Source organism: Vigna unguiculata, chromosome 11 (genome assembly GCF_004118075.2).
Source record: "Vigna unguiculata cultivar IT97K-499-35 chromosome 11, ASM411807v1, whole genome shotgun sequence".
Classification (NCBI taxonomy): Eukaryota; Viridiplantae; Streptophyta; class Magnoliopsida; order Fabales; family Fabaceae; genus Vigna; species Vigna unguiculata.
In genome coordinates, this window is record NC_040289.1 from 41538036 (window position 1) to 41554978 (window position 16943).

Below are 16943 nucleotides of genomic sequence, written 5' to 3' on the forward strand. Positions count from 1 at the left end.
TCATTTTTCTGTAACTATAGACGATATTATGCACATGCTTGTCGACACAAATTAAACATACTTCATTGCAAGGAGTGTTAAACCCTAAACAGTGTATTGATAAACCTGAAACATAGAGACGGGAGTATTTGCAAATATGAACACATGATAAAAAGAAAACAAGACAGAAAACAAGGATTACTACAAAAGGTAATTTGCATGGCTTAGCAAGGGGTGTGAAGGCGTTGAGCCAAATAAACTAGATGCCATGTGAGAGACATGAGATTGAGGATGTTTAGGAGAGAGGAATAGGAATTCAGTTTCTTGAGCTTGTCGTTGAGCTTGATTATTCTTGATCTCACTGCATCGTGTTCTGCGCTGCTGGAAGGCCCTTTAGGATCACCTGTGCGTGGATGCTCTGTTCTGCCACGCTCACCAATCACACCATCTCTAATCACATCATCTCTGCCTCTTCCTTCCTCCTTTTCTATTTTTATCCTTTCGAACATCAGCTGAACGATGAGGAGAAAACAAAAAATTTAATCAAAACTTTGAAGGATGTGAAGATAAGAGAATGGAGAAGAAATGTGACGCGTACCTTGGTGGCCCGAGGCTCCAAGTAAAGAGAATTGAAGAAAAGAGTGGCCAGAGAGGCGAGAAGGTTATATGCTTGCAATGCATGAGACTTGTTGGAGAGCAGAGTGTTTGTATTACCGAAAACATGTCCAAACAGAGCCACCCCAACGCTATAAGCCATGGCCCTGAAATAAACAGGGTAGATTTTACTCTGCACCACTGCGAACTGGTGCCTCGCCATGGCCCTCGACTGCACGTAGCTGGAGATAAACGTAACCCACACACACATCCCATAAGCAGTGGCAAACCCCAGCAAGTTGGCCACCCCCATCACCGAATTCAGGCTCTCCAACGATCCAAAACTGTTTTTTAATGCATCTTTGAGGCGGCGCAAAGAATCCCTGGCCTCTGTTACGTTATGAGCCACATGCTCCTTCGCTGCTTCTACAGTGTCCTCCGCGTATTCCTGCACATCACGGGCTTTATCATGCACGCTTTCCTTTGTTTTTCCAAGTGCATCGGCAACACTATCACCCACTCGCCGCGCCGCCTCCTTGTTCGCCGCAACCTTCTCCTTCTTCTTCTGGAGGGCCTCTTGAGCCTTATCCTTGGTCTTCTCCATGGCATCCGCGATTCTGTGCTTGCATTTTCCGTAGGCATCGCAAATGAGCTCCTTAGGGGCATGCAGAAAAGCCCCATCTTCCGGTTGTGAAATGCCCTGACCGACGTTAGGGAGAACGGAGGCAGCCTCTCTGATCCTGTCTTTGGCGTTGTCTAGAACGTGATGGTTATGTGTGGGTTGCTCTGGGGAGATTGAGATTTTGGTGTTGTGATGGCCATCTTGGTCGTATTCAACCACCACAACTCTGTGGCCTTCTCTGACAATGGTGCTGGCTCCTTGCTTCTGCTGCGGCCCTGGAGCGGGAGACAGTACCGCCGATGCGGCCAGTGAAGTGATGACCAGACTCACCGCGAAAACATTCAACATTATTGTTGTCGGAAGTTGTTGGTTGGTGTGTTTTGGGATTGGTTGTTCCGTTTTAAGTGGCATTGGACTCGGTGGGGGTTAAAGCCACGTTGCATGCTGAAACAGAATCAGGTGCCGCCACCTGTCATACGCTTTTGCCACTTGTCCACCTACCCCTCCTTCGTGTCGCCATATAAGGACCCTGTTTGCTTCCACCACCTCTCTACAACCTTCTCTTTTCTACTCCATTCCATTCCATTCTCATCGGATATTTATCAAACACTTCACCGGCACTTCGATCCGTGCAACGGATAATTATAAACTAACTTTTACAGCGACACTGATACACTAATTTTAAACTGCATGTACATTTGAGAATATAAGGAATGAGAGGGACTTTAATAGTTGTGATAGTACTTTTTCTTCGGTGTCGGTGATATTTGACTGTTTCCAAAGCTATGTGCCTCTGGACTTATCTTATGAAGACAACATTTTAATCACGCAATACAGCAAATGGAAGAGAAAGAAAGGAGATTGATATCATAAATGTTTTTACTGCTTCTCTTTTTGAATTTGACCTTTAAACACATCTTAGCTATTACACACCGCCATTTTAGATTCGCTTAATCATTACATACACATCTTAAAACAACATAAATCTCAGTCTTCACTTAATAAGAAATACTTAATAAAAATGTTGATTTGTTAATAAAAGTATTATCTGTTTCTCTAATAATATCATATTAAACATTCTTTTTTAAATTTAATTAATAATTTAGTTAGAAAAATAAAGAAGTTAAGAGTGAAGTCATGACACTCAAGTCGAAATCTGGATTTACCTTTGAAGGAAAAACATGAAAGGATTGGAGAAATGCAATGGGTAAATTTGATAAAGGAATTTGAAGTTGGAAGTATGGAAGAATCTAAAACAGAGAAATTTCAAAGAAATTGTTGTGTAGTAGCAGTTCGACAAGGAGGTGTAAAAGATAGAATCATCTATTACTTATCTACTGTACTTGAACTTGTATACACTATCATCGATTCATAATGACTTTTCTCCCCTTACTCTATATTAGTCCTTTACTATCTCTGATTGCAGAATTATCACTTTATTTTCAAAACGTTTGTTATCTTCCACTGAAAAGGAGATCTATGTGCCGAATATAAATTAAGTGTAATAGAAAGAATGGATTATGATTAATTAAAAATTCATTTTTATGATTAAAATCATTTTTTCGACAATGCTGACACTACTTTTATTCTATGTACGGTATGATAATAGTTAACCGCTTACGTATTGGAATACAATATGATAATGGTTAATTGTTCACGTGTTGAACAAAATATTAACAAAATATAATATTAAGAATATAAGGAAGCAGAAGCAGAAAAGGTTTAACGAGAGAGATGAGTTGTAAAAAAACATTTACAGGGATGAAAAACAACAAATAAATAAAATGAAATGAAGTGAAAAAGGGAAAAAGAGGAGAATGAGAAATTGACATGCACGTTTGGAAGTGGAAAAGAGAAAAGTTAGTTTGGGACCATGCGTTTGCATTTATTTGCATATGCATATGCCAAAACCAAACCTCCCCACTTTGAACCTTCTTTTGATCTCTGAAAGCAAAAGCAAAAAACGTAGGCAGCAGTATATACTACTTAGCATCACCGCCACCACCAAAACCACCATTATTGTTTTGCCCAACTTTAGGAGAAAGCAGACTTAACTCCTTTGAAAGGGAGATTTCTGCTTTTGCATCTTTCAAATTATTTATTAAACATTGCACTACTTCAGTGTTTTGGTAGCTTCTCTATGGCCCACCACCATTATTATTATTTTAAAATCATCCACCCAAACTTTATCTCCATCTTCAACCTCACCCCATTTCATTAATAATCCAAAGCCAACGACAACCCATTATTAATATTTATTTAACTCTCAGTGAGTAAAAAAACGCAGGTGTGCATGTTTTTGGGGAGAAAGTTAAATAAATAAAGATTAGGATGTTGTTAATATTGTGTGTGGACATAGAAAGTAGGGAGCCAGTAGAATATCTCCCCCGAAGAAAAGGCACATGAAAGAAGGGGCCACCACACCAAACAGCAATAGCAATAGCAACAATAGCAGTAGCAATTGCAATAGCATGTCCAACACATATCCCATTTCTTTCTCTTTCTAACAAATCTTTCTGTCTTCACACTCCAAATCAGCAGAGCCTATGCATATCTCATTCATCACCTCATCACCTCATCACCGCTCACACTCAAGATCATAATTGAATTATTGGAGCATCACAGCACCATGAACAAGCTGGTGGTGGAGGTTGTGGATGCAAGCGACCTCATGCCCAAAGACGGGGAAGGCTCAGCCAACCCCTTTGTGGAGGTGAAGTTTGATGAGCAGCAGCAGGCTACTGAGACAAAGCACAAAGACCTCAATCCTTATTGGAACCAGAAGCTGCTGTTCCACATCGATAACCCGAGAGATCTTGCGTACAAGACAATTGAAGTGGTTGTATACAATCGCAATGATCGGAACCACAACAATTTCCTCGGAAGGGTGAGACTTTCCGGCTCTTCCATCCCTCTGTCGGAGTCCCAGGCCCATGTGGAACGCTACCCACTTGAGAAACGTGGCCTCTTTTCAAACATCAGGGGCGATATTGCTCTCAAGTGTTATGCGCTGCATGATCCTCTTCCTTCTCAACCTCAGGACGCCGGCGGCGATCCTTCTGCTGCTTCTGAACAGCATCGCGCTCCTCCTCCGGAGGCGGAGGAGGATCAGCACACTCCCTTGCAAGAAATAAACCCCAACATGGTGGCGGAGGAGGAAAGCGTGGTTGGTGAAGGGGAGGAGAAGAAGAAGAAGAAGATGAAAAAGAAAGAAAAGGAAGTGAGGACTTTTCACTCTATACCTGCTGCGGCTGCTGCAGCGAAGGCACAGTTCCAGGCACAGTCGCAGGCGGCAGCGGAAACGGTGAGGAGGGCTGACTTCGCGAAGGCTGGACCACCGAATGTGATGATGATGCAGATCCCAAGGCAAAACCCCGAGTATGGACTGGTGGAGACAAGTCCTCCTCTGGCGGCTCGCTTGCGGTACAGAGGAGGGGACAAGATATCGACCACCTACGACTTGGTGGAACAGATGCATTACTTGTACGTTAATGTTGTAAAGGCAAGGGATCTCCCCGTGATGGATATCACGGGCAGCCTTGACCCTTACGTGGAAGTCAAGCTGGGTAACTACAAGGGCCTCACCAAGCACCTGGACAAGAATCAGAACCCCGTTTGGAAGCAAATCTTTGCCTTCTCCAAGGAGAGGTTGCAATCCAATTTGCTTGAAGTGACGGTGAAGGACAAGGACATTGGCAAAGATGATTTTGTTGGGAGAGTTCTGTTTGATCTCACCGAGGTTCCTCTTCGGGTGCCCCCAGACAGCCCCTTGGCCCCTCAGTGGTACAGACTGGAGGACAAGAAGGGCCAAAAAATTCACAACAATGGCGAAATCATGCTTGCAGTTTGGATGGGAACACAGGCCGACGAGTCCTTCCCGGAGGCCTGGCACTCCGACGCTCACAACGTCAGCCACTCCAACCTTGCAAACACCCGCTCCAAGGTATATTTCTCACCCAAGCTTTTCTATCTTAGAGTTCAAGTCATCGAAGCTCAGGATCTTGTTCCTTCCGATAAAGGAAGAGCCCCGGACGCTGTTGTTAGAGTACAGCTCGGGAACCAGATGAGATTCACCCGTCCTTCTCAGATGAGAAGCACCAACCCGGTTTGGAACGACGAGCTCATGTTTGTGGCTGCCGAGCCATTTGAGGATTTCATCATTGTGACTGTGGAGGACAAAGTAGGTCCTAGTGCTGAAATATTAGGAAGGGAGATCATATCAGTTAGAAGTGTTCCACCCAGACACGAGACCAGCAAGCTCCCTGATTCTCGTTGGTTCAATTTGCACAGGCCCAGTGCTGTCGGTGAGGAAGAAACGGAGAAAAAGAAGGAGAAATTCTCGAGCAAGATTCACCTACGAATGTGTCTGGAGGCCGGGTACCATGTGCTGGATGAGTCCACGCATTTCAGCAGCGATCTTCAGCCATCCTCCAAACATTTGAGAAAGAAAAACATTGGCATCCTCGAACTCGGGATACTGAGTGCCCGCAATCTGGTGCCCCAGAAGGCCAGGGAAGGTAGGACCACCGATGCTTACTGTGTGGCCAAGTATGGCAACAAATGGGTTCGAACCAGAACTCTGCTTGACACTCTGTCCCCTCGATGGAATGAGCAATATACGTGGGAGGTTTATGATCCATGCACTGTCATCACAATTGGGGTTTTTGACAACCACCACATCAATGGGAGCAGTGATGCAAAAGATCAGAGAATTGGAAAGGTGAGAATCCGGTTATCAACTCTGGAAACTGATAGGGTGTACACTCATTTTTATCCTCTGCTGGTCCTCCAACCCAATGGCCTGAAGAAGAACGGAGAGCTTCACTTGGCCGTGAGATTCACATGCACTGCTTGGGTGAATATGGTAGCACAGTATGGCAGGCCTTTGCTTCCGAAAATGCATTATGTCCAACCCATACCTGTGAGGCACATAGACTGGCTCCGCCACCAGGCCATGCAGATTGTGGCAGCTCGGCTATCCAGAGCTGAGCCACCCCTTAGGCGTGAAACAGTTGAGTATATGCTGGACGTGGATTACCATATGTGGAGTCTAAGGAGAAGCAAAGCCAATTTTCACCGCATAATGTCGATCCTGAGAGGAGTTACAGCTGTTTGCAAATGGTTTGATGACATCTGCACCTGGAGAAACCCAATCACAACCTGCCTTGTTCACGTCCTCTTCTTGATACTGGTTTGCTACCCGGAACTCATATTGCCCACCATTTTCCTTTACTTGTTTGTAATTGGGATTTGGAATTACCGGTTCAGGCCGAGGCAACCACCCCACATGGATGCCAGGTTGTCACAGGCAGAAACTGCCCACCCAGATGAACTGGACGAGGAATTTGATACTTTTCCGTCCACAAAACCTTCAGATATTGTGAGAATGAGGTATGACAGATTGCGGAGTGTGGCGGGTAGAGTACAGACTGTGGTTGGAGATCTGGCTACTCAGGGAGAAAGAGCTCAAGCCATACTAAATTGGAGAGACTCGCGGGCAACATCTATCTTCATCATCTTCTCCCTCATATGGGCCGTATTCATTTACATTACTCCCTTCCAGGTAGTGGCAATTCTCGTAGGCCTGTACATGTTACGTCATCCTCGGTTTAGGAGCAAGATGCCTTCAGTACCAATTAATTTCTTCAAGAGATTGCCTTCCAGATCAGACACCCTTATATGATGATACGTTTTGCTTTTTCTCCTTTTATCAAATTATTGTGGACAAATAATGATGTATGTATGAATAAACAGAGCTACACAATTACACGTTCGTAAATTAAAGAGGGTAGAGCAAACATGTGCATAGTCCCCCTCCAATTTCAGTAGCAAATGCACACTTTCATTGTATGAAGGTATATGTACATCCCAAAACTTCAGTTTCAGCTACGAAAAATAAATATTTCTTCATGCCCGTAACAGCTTTATTTGAACTTTCTGCTGCTTTTGAACATGTAAAGTAATGGCTAGTCTCGATGAACTAAAAGCAATATACATGTCAAACGGGATAACTTCATGTCAAACGGGATAACTTTCACTACGAGCCGAATTGAAAATAAGTAAACTTAATTCTGCTCACTTTATAGATTGAAAATGAGTAAATCCGATTTAACTCACTTCATAAAGAGTTAGAAATTTTGTAATCTAACTCAATTCACCATGAATTGGTGGGTTAAATAGATTGACTCACCAATACACATAAAAAAAATATTTATGTATTATTTTTAAATATTCATATATTTAAATAATTTTTTAAACAATCCATAAGATGATAATCACAATAGAAGAACCAATATTTTCATCATACTCACCACCAATATATAATGAATTATTTCTAAGAAAATATCCATATAATTCAAGAATACATGACTAATATTACACATTTTCTGTCATGTTATTCAACAAAATATAAATAAAAAAATTACACATTTTTGTCATACTCATATAAAAAAAGAAAGTATAAGACAGTTAATTGAATAATTTACTATAAAAATTATAATTAAATATTAAAGCATCAACGTATATAACTTACCAATCAAATTAATTAAACATTCAAATTATTCAAATATTATTGAAAAACATTCTAACATTTAAAAATATGAAATTTTGAACCTAAAGGGATAGTAAATACTCAATAAAAAAATTACAAAAAACTGTTGGTAAATTAAGTGAATCAACCTACTCTCAATCCGACTCAAACCCGTTTAATCTATAAGTTAAATGAGTCAGATTGAGTTCAACCCACTTCTGAAAAAACTAATTTTTTTTCTAATTTTATCTGTAATAAACCAGATTGACTCACAAATTAAAACTCATTTTGACATCTCTACAAACAAGCAATTTCGTACTCTCTCAAATATCAAAGCCCAAAATGATTTCCTATGAATCGTATCATATTAGTACAACCGACGTAAAATCTAAACTAAGATATTAAAGGGTGAGAATTTGTGGATCTATGCGAAAACACTTGATACAGCTTGTACAGGTCAAAATCGGGAATAACAGTTTGATTCAGAAAAAAATAAAAATAAAAAAATGTTAACCCTTTTACCGGGACCAAATTACTCTGAACGCAAGAGCTGCTACAAGAGCAATAATAGTCAAGATGCTGATAGATATTCCACCCAAAAGAACCTTATCAACGAAGTCCCACTTCTTCATCTTTCCGTCCTGCTTTTTAACAGATCCCGAGGCAAGCTCACTCTCAACCTTTTTGTGCAGATGCTCCCGCTTCCTTAGTATCCATTCAACGAAATTTCTATTGCTTTGGTTCTGTGGCACTGCAGTGCCTCTTGAAACGTCACTCTTGTCGATACTACAACAGATGTCACTTCCACAGGCACAAGATTCTGGCTCTTCTGAGAATCCACCAGACTTGGCTGGGTTAACGCAGAGAGAATGCAAGTCCCGATCCGGAACCAACTTGTTTAGAGCTTTATTATCACTTACACGGTCGATTGTCTCAACTACTTCCCCAAAGACAGACCACCTTCCCACAGATGTTATCTTAGCCATAGCTGAAGCTCCCAGCATATCGTCTGGAGCAAGTACAAGAACTTGTATATATCCTTTCGTATGACCAACCTTCGACATTGACAAATAAAACCATTAGTTGATATATAACACAAATAAATACATAGTATTATAAAGTCTCAAGTTCAAAGGGGTGCTTCACAGGAATTCACATTTTATCATTCGCAAGTATGCGGCGTGCAGGCGAGAACAAAAATTAGGAATAAAATAAGAAACAAGATATATCCTCGTCCCATCCCATTCTCTTTCATGATTGTACAAGAGGCCATAAACCTATGTTTATGCTATGGGAGTAGACCTCATGTAGCAAGACCCTTTTGCAGCTAAACAAACTAAAGTCTAAAGTGTTGCAATTTGAAACACCCTGCATGATTACCAAGGCAGTTAAAGTTTATAAACAAAAAATCCTGCTTCTCAACATTAATCATGATGAGAAATAATAAAAGTCCTCTAACACATTTTGAACACACTCTTTATGATTGATTAAAATTTATTTAAAATTACAAATTCTTTAGGTTCTACTTATTTAGTAAGCTCCAGACATGATTTTATTCTTCTGATAAATTTTAACCAACAGGAGAAAGTATGTTAGAAGAAGTATCAGAAAGGGTGGTGACATGTTATTAGCTCTCTCCGTTCTTGATAATTGGAATGAGCAAAAGAAAGACAGATCAGGAAAACCTCACCTCGGTTAGCCCTGAATTTCATTCTTTGGAACTATAGCAGGTCATAGTAATAAAAATATTCAGTGTTGAGATACTAGAAATCATAATTTCAGGCTTACAGGCACACAAGTGCAAATGAATTGAAAACAACAAATGACATACTTAAGCGAAATACATTTAAAAGCAACAAAAACAATCAACATTCAAGATCTACTAGACTGCCTTACCAAGTGAATTCCATCAGATGCAATATCGGTAATCCAAATTCTTTCCACTTTGCCTTCCATCCCAGAGTATGGTGTGAATGATTCAAAGACATTTGTCAGTTCTCGGCTTCTTCTCTTAACCACATTACTTGGAACCTTTTTCATCCTTGCAGCAGGTGTCCCTAGCATTTTATAGGAATATTACTATTATTACTTGCCCCAGGAGGGGAAAATTATATGCATCTTTTACAAATGATATCAGACCTTTGGTGGTAATATAGGTGGCCAAAATTTTAAAGCACCAAAATTTAAACCTGGTGAATGAAAATTCCCCAACAGTTCCAATCCCGCCCCCAACCCACTACGACACTTTTTTCTTTAACTCTAAATCCACACACAACATATTACCTAAAGTTTCCGAATTCTACTTGAGTAAAACAAAAATATGTTTATTTGTTCAAATGTACAACAACATCATGCTAAATTTACTGGTTATCAAGAAAAGTTTAACCATCATTGATGAACATAAATTAACAACACTTCTTTGTTTACTCATAACAATTAGAAAAGATGTTACTGGTAAAACAATAGCTCACACAAGCACCTCTCAGTAGTCATCTAGAAAGATATTTATGGACCTTTATACTGAGTAAGTAGCATACCGTAACACCTAGAACACGGGTAAAATGAAATACGGAAGAACAGGGAACTCCTCTGCTTAATGCCTCTATTATGACTATTATTATCGAATACCTTTGAGCGAGAGAATCATTCCATTACAATTTGGGATTAGTTTTAGCATAAGAAAAGGAAATATCATAAAAAGGGAGGTATGGAGGAGAAGGCTCCCACAAGCATGGTGGGGTTAGGGAGGGTCAGAAATGCACAACGCAATAAAAAGAAGGGAAAAAAACCACACGCAGCTCCCTTTGGATCCAAGACATCATAACCTAACTTCTACACTGTACTACAGACTAGGTTCCTTTTTTCTATTTCATCCTTAAAATGAAGTTATGAAAGTTGCATCCAATAGTTAGTCGGCAGATCACCCAAACCTGGTCGAGGATAAAATTGTGAAATATGAACTTGAGGGAACTTGTAATCTTTAACAAGATCGACAGTCTGCACAAAATCTTCATCAGTTTCACCTGAAAATGCCCAAGAAATAAGTGTTACCAAGATCAATACACTAGTTTTCTTCTTAAACTCGTATCAATATAAATTCGAAACCAGTTCAATCATACGCATTTTTTCACACTTCCAGTTCACAAAAGACTCACCCCAATTGTAATATCTATTTAACATGTCATTTATTATTAAAGTTGATAAGAACCTCAAGCTTAGAATCCAGCTTGACATGTTTTTATACAAAATTATTCAAAATTACCATAGTTATCTTACACTGTAGGTTTATTGCACACAGATGCATATCAGGAAACAGTATGTTACAGAACATAACAAAGATCTTCCACTAACCAGGAAATCCACATATTATATCAGTGGCAATCTGCATCTCTGGCACAAGCTCGGTTAGAGTATCTACAACAGTCCTGAACTCGCTCACAGTATATTCCCTATTCATTGCCTGATAAATCAAATTAGTTAGTAAATTATATGGTGCATACTATAGTACACAACCTCACCAATATTTTTTATGACTTACGGTCAAAACAGTATCACTTCCCGACTGAACTGGTACATGGAGAAAAGAGTACACACAAGGATGCCGCAAAATCTCAGCTATCTCTTTCAAGTGTTCAAGGATATAAGGTGGATTGGTCATTCCAATACGTAGCATTGTGCTTGCATCAGCTGGTAGTTCTGCCACTAAGGCCTTCAACAAAGTTGGAAGATTCACACCAATGTCACGACCTGTAAAACATCATGACCCAAGAAACCATTGATATAAAACACACTCCCCATTTCATAACATTTTGAGTAACCTGAAGATGAAACTTCATTAAATTAAAAGCTACAAATATCTTAAATCAGTGAAAGATATTGAAGGATGCTGGCCAACAATCAAAATTACCATATGCTCCAGTGTCCTCACTGCTAAGCCATATCTCTTTAACTCCATCAGAAATGACAGATTTTACACGCCCAACCTGCAGCACTTCCAAATTAATACGTACATAACACACATATAAGCAAAATGAATAGTAAAAGGAACACAAACACACATTATAATTCACTGTCAGTGTACTTACAAGGCTATCAATTGTGTAACTTCCTAGGTGACCCCGAGCATGCTTTGTCTTGCAATAAGTGCAGGCACCTAAACAACCAACATTAATAGGAAGAATCTCAACAAACTTGTTCTTCCTTACCTGATGCAGCAGTATAATTTGAAAAAATCAAGCTAATATGCACTAACCATACAAAGCATAAAACATATGAGTTAACACACGATAATTGGGTAGAAATTCAAACCTTTGGAAGGTCAAGTGCTGGCAATGTCTTACGGGTCAAAAGGCGCACTTCGTGACCTTTCAAAGTCTCTTCTACAATTTCAACAACACGATCAATTTGCTGGACTCCAACTATGCTGATCCCTTCCAGCTCTTTCAAATTTCGACTTCCTTGAGGGACACAGCCAGCAACAACTAGCGGTTTATTTGAAGATTTTCCTTTCGTTATGATGGTATCCATAGCAGATTGACTAGGGGATTTCACTGTGCAACTGGAGTAGTAATTACTTAACGTGAATATTACAACGATGCATCGATGTTAATGTGAATCGTATGAATGAAGCAGAAAAAGTGTTGAGGGTGGAGGAATAGGATAACTGACGTGTTAATGAGCCAGAGATCTGCTTGGTCTGGATTGTCACTCAACGAATAACCAAAAGCAGAAAGCTGGCCAGCCATATATTCACTGTCACTCTGTCAAAATCAAACAATTATGCACGAATTAATCAATTCAGAGCACAGAATGCGCAACACAGAAATGCACAACACGACACAACGAAACACAACACTTGCCTGGTTGTGAGAGCAACCAAAGGTCTTTATATAGATAGTCTGCGTGAACGACACCAAAACAAAGAAATAATGAGAAAATAAAGAGAAAGCGGAAGAGTGAGGATAATGATTAGACCTACCTGAGTGCCGGGGATTGCAGGAGAAGGCGAAGATGAGAGTTTATTCCGCTTGCTCCCAACGCCAACGCCGACGCCCACAGCTGCCGCCAACGGCAAACGGAAGCCCGGTGGAGTTGCGTTTCCGCTTCCGGCCAGCAAATCTTCAATGTCCTCCATCTACTCTCCCTTCTTTTCTCTCTCTGCTGCCCTAAACAAAAACAATCCTTCTCTCTTTGCCGCTCCCATTTTCTTATATATTTAACTCAAAATCTCACTATTTTACTTTTAATTTCATTCAATTTATGCAACCATAATTTTGTTTCAAACTCTAAATTAAAACTATTTTTTTTGTACAATCTTTTAATTACATTCTCTACTTAAAAAATATACCGTGTAAATTCATATTTTATGATACTTTCACATTGCTATAAACAAAATTTAAGAATCTTTAAAATTAAAATTTTACAATTTGCTACAAAAATATACGAAGTCTATAAAAAAATTTAAAAAATACAATTATCATTTTATATATATTTTAATGTATGAATCTAATTAAAATTATGAATATGTTTAATAATTTGCAATACATGAAACCTTATTTTAGTAAACAAAGTATTCAATTTTTTTAGTTTATCTTCAATGCTATATAGCTTTTTTTTTTAGGAAATAATAAAGGCTCTTGTAAATATTGTGATAATATTCAGTATTTTTAATATCTAAGTGTTGGCTATGGGTGGCGATTAGAGTCTGGCCCGTTGGGTCGGCCTGCAGGCCCACGAAAAAAATGTGGGATGTGCCAAGTAGTGAGCTCGCAGGCCTATATTGGTCCAGTTCGTATAAGTTCGCAGCCCATGCGGGTCGGCCCTCAAGTCCACATAAAATTAAAAAAAAAAAAAACTTCCACTTGTATGTATTAATTACTTTTGTATGAACTCTTACATTAACGTGTCTCAGATTCTTATATAACTAAAGAAGACAAGTATTATGTATTGTTTAATGTGCTAAAATTTAGTATACATTGTGTATGTCATAGTATAAATACGATGAGAATGTTGAATTATCAATTTACCATCCAATTTCCCAAAGTCTTTACTTAATTTTGTGAACTTTTTCAAGTTTCCCAATTTTTAAACACTGAAAGTTTTATCATAAAAATTATAAAATAAAACGGGTCAGCCCACGGACATGCGGACCAAGGGATATGCGTGACGGACCATTATTTACGGTCCGCATAAAATGTGTGGGGTGGAACAGACCAGTCCGCATTGTGCGAACCTTATGCAGACCAGACCTAAACGGTCAAACCGACCCGCATTGCCATAACATGCCAGCCCTAGTTGGCATGTTATTGTTTGATTAGTTTTGCGTAGCCATAATATTAGAGAAACCAAGCATAGCTCAATATTTTAAAAGAAGTCAAAATGAAATAAAAGAAAAATTAAAGGAGAGTGTGCAATTAATTCAAAGTTGGTGGAGTGTCATTTTTATACGCTATGATAACATAATGGTATTTACAATTTTAGTTTACAGAAAATAATAATAATGCAATGATATGGATGAAAACTATACTTTCTTGATTTTCAAGAATTGGCGAATACTCTGATAATCGAATTGATTCTAATAAATGCATATAAAAAATATAATATAATGTGACAAACAAATTTTGAAATAAAATGACTTTAGATTTTCAAAATTAAAATATGAGTAAAACACTTAAGGTACAAAAAAATTTGATAGTCAAATATATTATAAAAGTTGTTAGCAACATTATTAAATTATTATAAAATATAATGTATTTAAATTTGTACTAAATTTTAGTAATTATTAATCAAATTAATATTCATCATGCATATTTTTCGATTGGTTTAGAAAATTTATAAATTATCATTATATGAAAATTATGTTACAAAGTACACAAACCACTCTCCACTACATATAGAAAGAATATGAATGTGCACTTTTTCATGGTAAATTGCTTAAAAAAATTATCTTGATCGATCCATGTTAGTTTGCTTGAACCTCACTGAAAAAAAAATAACTTTCATCGTCCGATATTTTTTACCTTTGACATTTGCATAAATACTAACGTCGTATTGGGTGACGTTAAAATAATGTCAGAAACTAGAGCAGATGTCACTTAACGTCGAGGATAGAAAGGTCTGACGTTATCCAACGTCAGCAGTGGCGGATCTTGACCAATAATTATGGGGGAGTCAAATTAATATATTCAAAATTTTGAAGTTATATTTTATATGAACACCATTTTAGATACACTATCCTAATTGCATCCCTTTTACTTGTTGGATATTCTTATATTTGAATATGTTTCATGTATAATATTGTTCCAAAGAATTAATACCAAATTCATCATCATCTGTCATTTTTTTAACCTTAAGAAATGACTCCTCCAATTGAACAATTGGATTATAAGTACGATATTCTAGTTTGTGTAAAGAATTTGAATCTGTTTTCATTTTCATCTTCGTGGGTAGTTTTCCTTTTATTATTTTTGAAAAATAAATATAAATTCTTTTACTCTTCATCAATTGACCTACTTTTTTTAAGTTTGAAATTCAAAAACAGTTTATTATAATCTAATGAAAAGTTCAAAGATATAACTAATAAAAGAAAAATCTAATAATCAAGTCACAATTGAAAACTCGTTATGAAAAAACACGTAGTAATTATAAGGTAATTCAATTTTTCAACTAATTTTCTATACTTCTTAAGATGTGAGAGTTGCTATCCCAATTAGGTAGGAGTTTGACATTTAGATTCATAAGCGTGTCAACAAACTTTAAATTATTAACCCAATTTCAGTTTAAAACATTCAATGCATACCTCCTTTGAGAAATAAAAAATCCATTATGCTACCTCAATCCCTAATGAATATTTGAGTTTGCCAAGGTCTTTAGCCTGAAAATGGTGACAAATGTGTTGTTTTACCTATGTGAGGTCATGGTGATCATTGTTTGTAAGTACAATATCATTGACATATACTACTAGATAGATAATATAAGGATCTGTCTCATTACAAGTCATACCAAAATGGTGAGCAACAATGCTAAATTTGTCAAACCAAGTCCTAGGAGACTACTTTAGGCATATAAGTATTTGCAGAAATAACATATCAATCCAAAAGTCTCTACCTAAGTAACAAAAGCTGAAGGTTACCCTATATAAATTTCTCCATACAAATCACCATTAAGAAAATCATTTTTGACATATAGTTGACAAAGAGACCAATGTTGAAAAGCAACCATGGATATGAATAAATGAATAAATACCGTATTTGAAATTGGACAAAAGTGTCATCATAGTCAACCCAACAAATTATGTATAACCTTTGACCACTACGCAAGTTTTTAGAAGATTAATAATACCATCAATACCAATTTTGATAACAAAAATTCACTTACAATCGATAACAAAAATTCACTTACAACCAACAACAAATTTCCCAAATGATAAAGAAATGAGTTCCCAAGTTCAACTATTCTAAAAACCACTTTTTTTCATTAAACATGACCCGACTCCAATTAGGATGAACTAAGGTATCACCTGAATTGACACAAAAAATAGACAAACAAGTATAAAGTGAATGAGATAGTTTATGATAACTTAAATCAATATAATGAGGAAAAAAACTATGGGTGAAATATATACATATATCTTTTCAAAGGACAATGGGAATACCATATTCAACTATCAAAATCGAAGATGGAGGAGTTGTGACTATAAGAGAGTCGTTTGGTGAAGGATGGGAAATCTATCGAGTATTATACACCTAAAGATGTGACAAAAGTGGGCAATTTGTAGGTACACTATACACAATAGGAGGATAAAAAACAATTAGGATAATGACTTGATCAAATGTAGATACAATAGAAGAAGGATTGGACTTGAAGTAAAGGGAAGACCTGGGGAATGTGACATTAGCTAAATTTAATAGCGATTAAGAGAATGAGATAAACATGTGTACCTTTTTTGTGATATAATGAATATTAAAAAGACATTTGTGCAACCTAGCAAATAATTAATGAAGACCAAGACAAAAATTATGAACAAAGCATGTAGACACAAAGATTCTAAGTGGTAAGGAATGAAGAGGTTCAATAGGAAATAAATTAAAATGACGATTTTTGTTACCTAAATACAAAGGTGGCATGCGACTAATGAGACACGCACTAATAACAATATCACATCAAAAACTTTGAGGAACCTCACAATGGATTAAAGTTGTACGAGTTGTTTTAATGAAA

At 37.7% G+C, this 16943-nt stretch overlaps 3 protein-coding genes across 3 annotated transcripts; 1 reads left to right on the plus strand and 2 right to left on the minus strand.

Moving 5' to 3' along the window:
- Positions 1-41: 41 nt before the first annotated feature.
- On the minus strand, positions 42-1591 carry LOC114169577. The gene is made up of 2 exons (XM_028054800.1): positions 578-1591; positions 42-491 (listed from the first exon to the last, which is right to left on the minus strand). The coding sequence occupies exons 1-2, from the start codon at positions 1541-1543 to the stop codon at positions 204-206; spliced, it is 1254 nt and encodes a 417-aa protein (XP_027910601.1). The 5' UTR covers positions 1544-1591; the 3' UTR covers positions 42-203.
- Positions 1592-3543: 1952 nt separating this feature from the next.
- On the plus strand, positions 3544-7114 carry LOC114169574 (FT-interacting protein 7). Its single transcript, XM_028054798.1, has one exon. It carries the CDS (start codon positions 3825-3827, stop codon positions 6876-6878), a length of 3054 nt encoding a protein of 1017 aa, XP_027910599.1. The 5' UTR covers positions 3544-3824; the 3' UTR covers positions 6879-7114.
- A 938-nt stretch (positions 7115-8052) lies between these two features.
- LOC114169901 (threonylcarbamoyladenosine tRNA methylthiotransferase) lies at positions 8053-12904 on the minus strand. Its single transcript, XM_028055287.1, has 11 exons — positions 12703-12904; positions 12584-12622; positions 12393-12484; positions 12033-12282; positions 11810-11929; positions 11632-11707; positions 11263-11471; positions 11076-11184; positions 10655-10747; positions 9621-9781; positions 8053-8779 (listed from the first exon to the last, which is right to left on the minus strand). Exons 1-11 carry the CDS (start codon positions 12856-12858, stop codon positions 8243-8245), a joined length of 1842 nt encoding a protein of 613 aa, XP_027911088.1. The 5' UTR covers positions 12859-12904; the 3' UTR covers positions 8053-8242.
- Between the last annotated feature and the right edge of the window lie 4039 nt (positions 12905-16943).

Excerpts from the sequence above, each read along its gene's own strand:
- LOC114169577 (XM_028054800.1), bottom strand. The coding sequence starts at position 1,543 with ATGTTGAATGTTTTCGCGGTGAGTCTGGTCATCACTTCACTGGCCGCA. Across the intron at positions 492-577 it reads TGGAGCCTCGGGCCACCAAG|CTGATGTTCGAAAGGATAAA; the intron begins GTACGCGTCACA and ends CTCATCGTTCAG.
- LOC114169574 (XM_028054798.1), top strand. The coding sequence starts at position 3,825 with ATGAACAAGCTGGTGGTGGAGGTTGTGGATGCAAGCGACCTCATGCCC.
- LOC114169901 (XM_028055287.1), bottom strand. The coding sequence starts at position 12,858 with ATGGAGGACATTGAAGATTTGCTGGCCGGAAGCGGAAACGCAACTCCA. Across the intron at positions 12,485-12,583 it reads TTGGTTGCTCTCACAACCAG|AGTGACAGTGAATATATGGC; the intron begins GCAAGTGTTGTG and ends TGATTTTGACAG. Across the intron at positions 11,708-11,809 it reads GTTACACAATTGATAGCCTT|GTTGGGCGTGTAAAATCTGT; the intron begins GTAAGTACACTG and ends GAAGTGCTGCAG.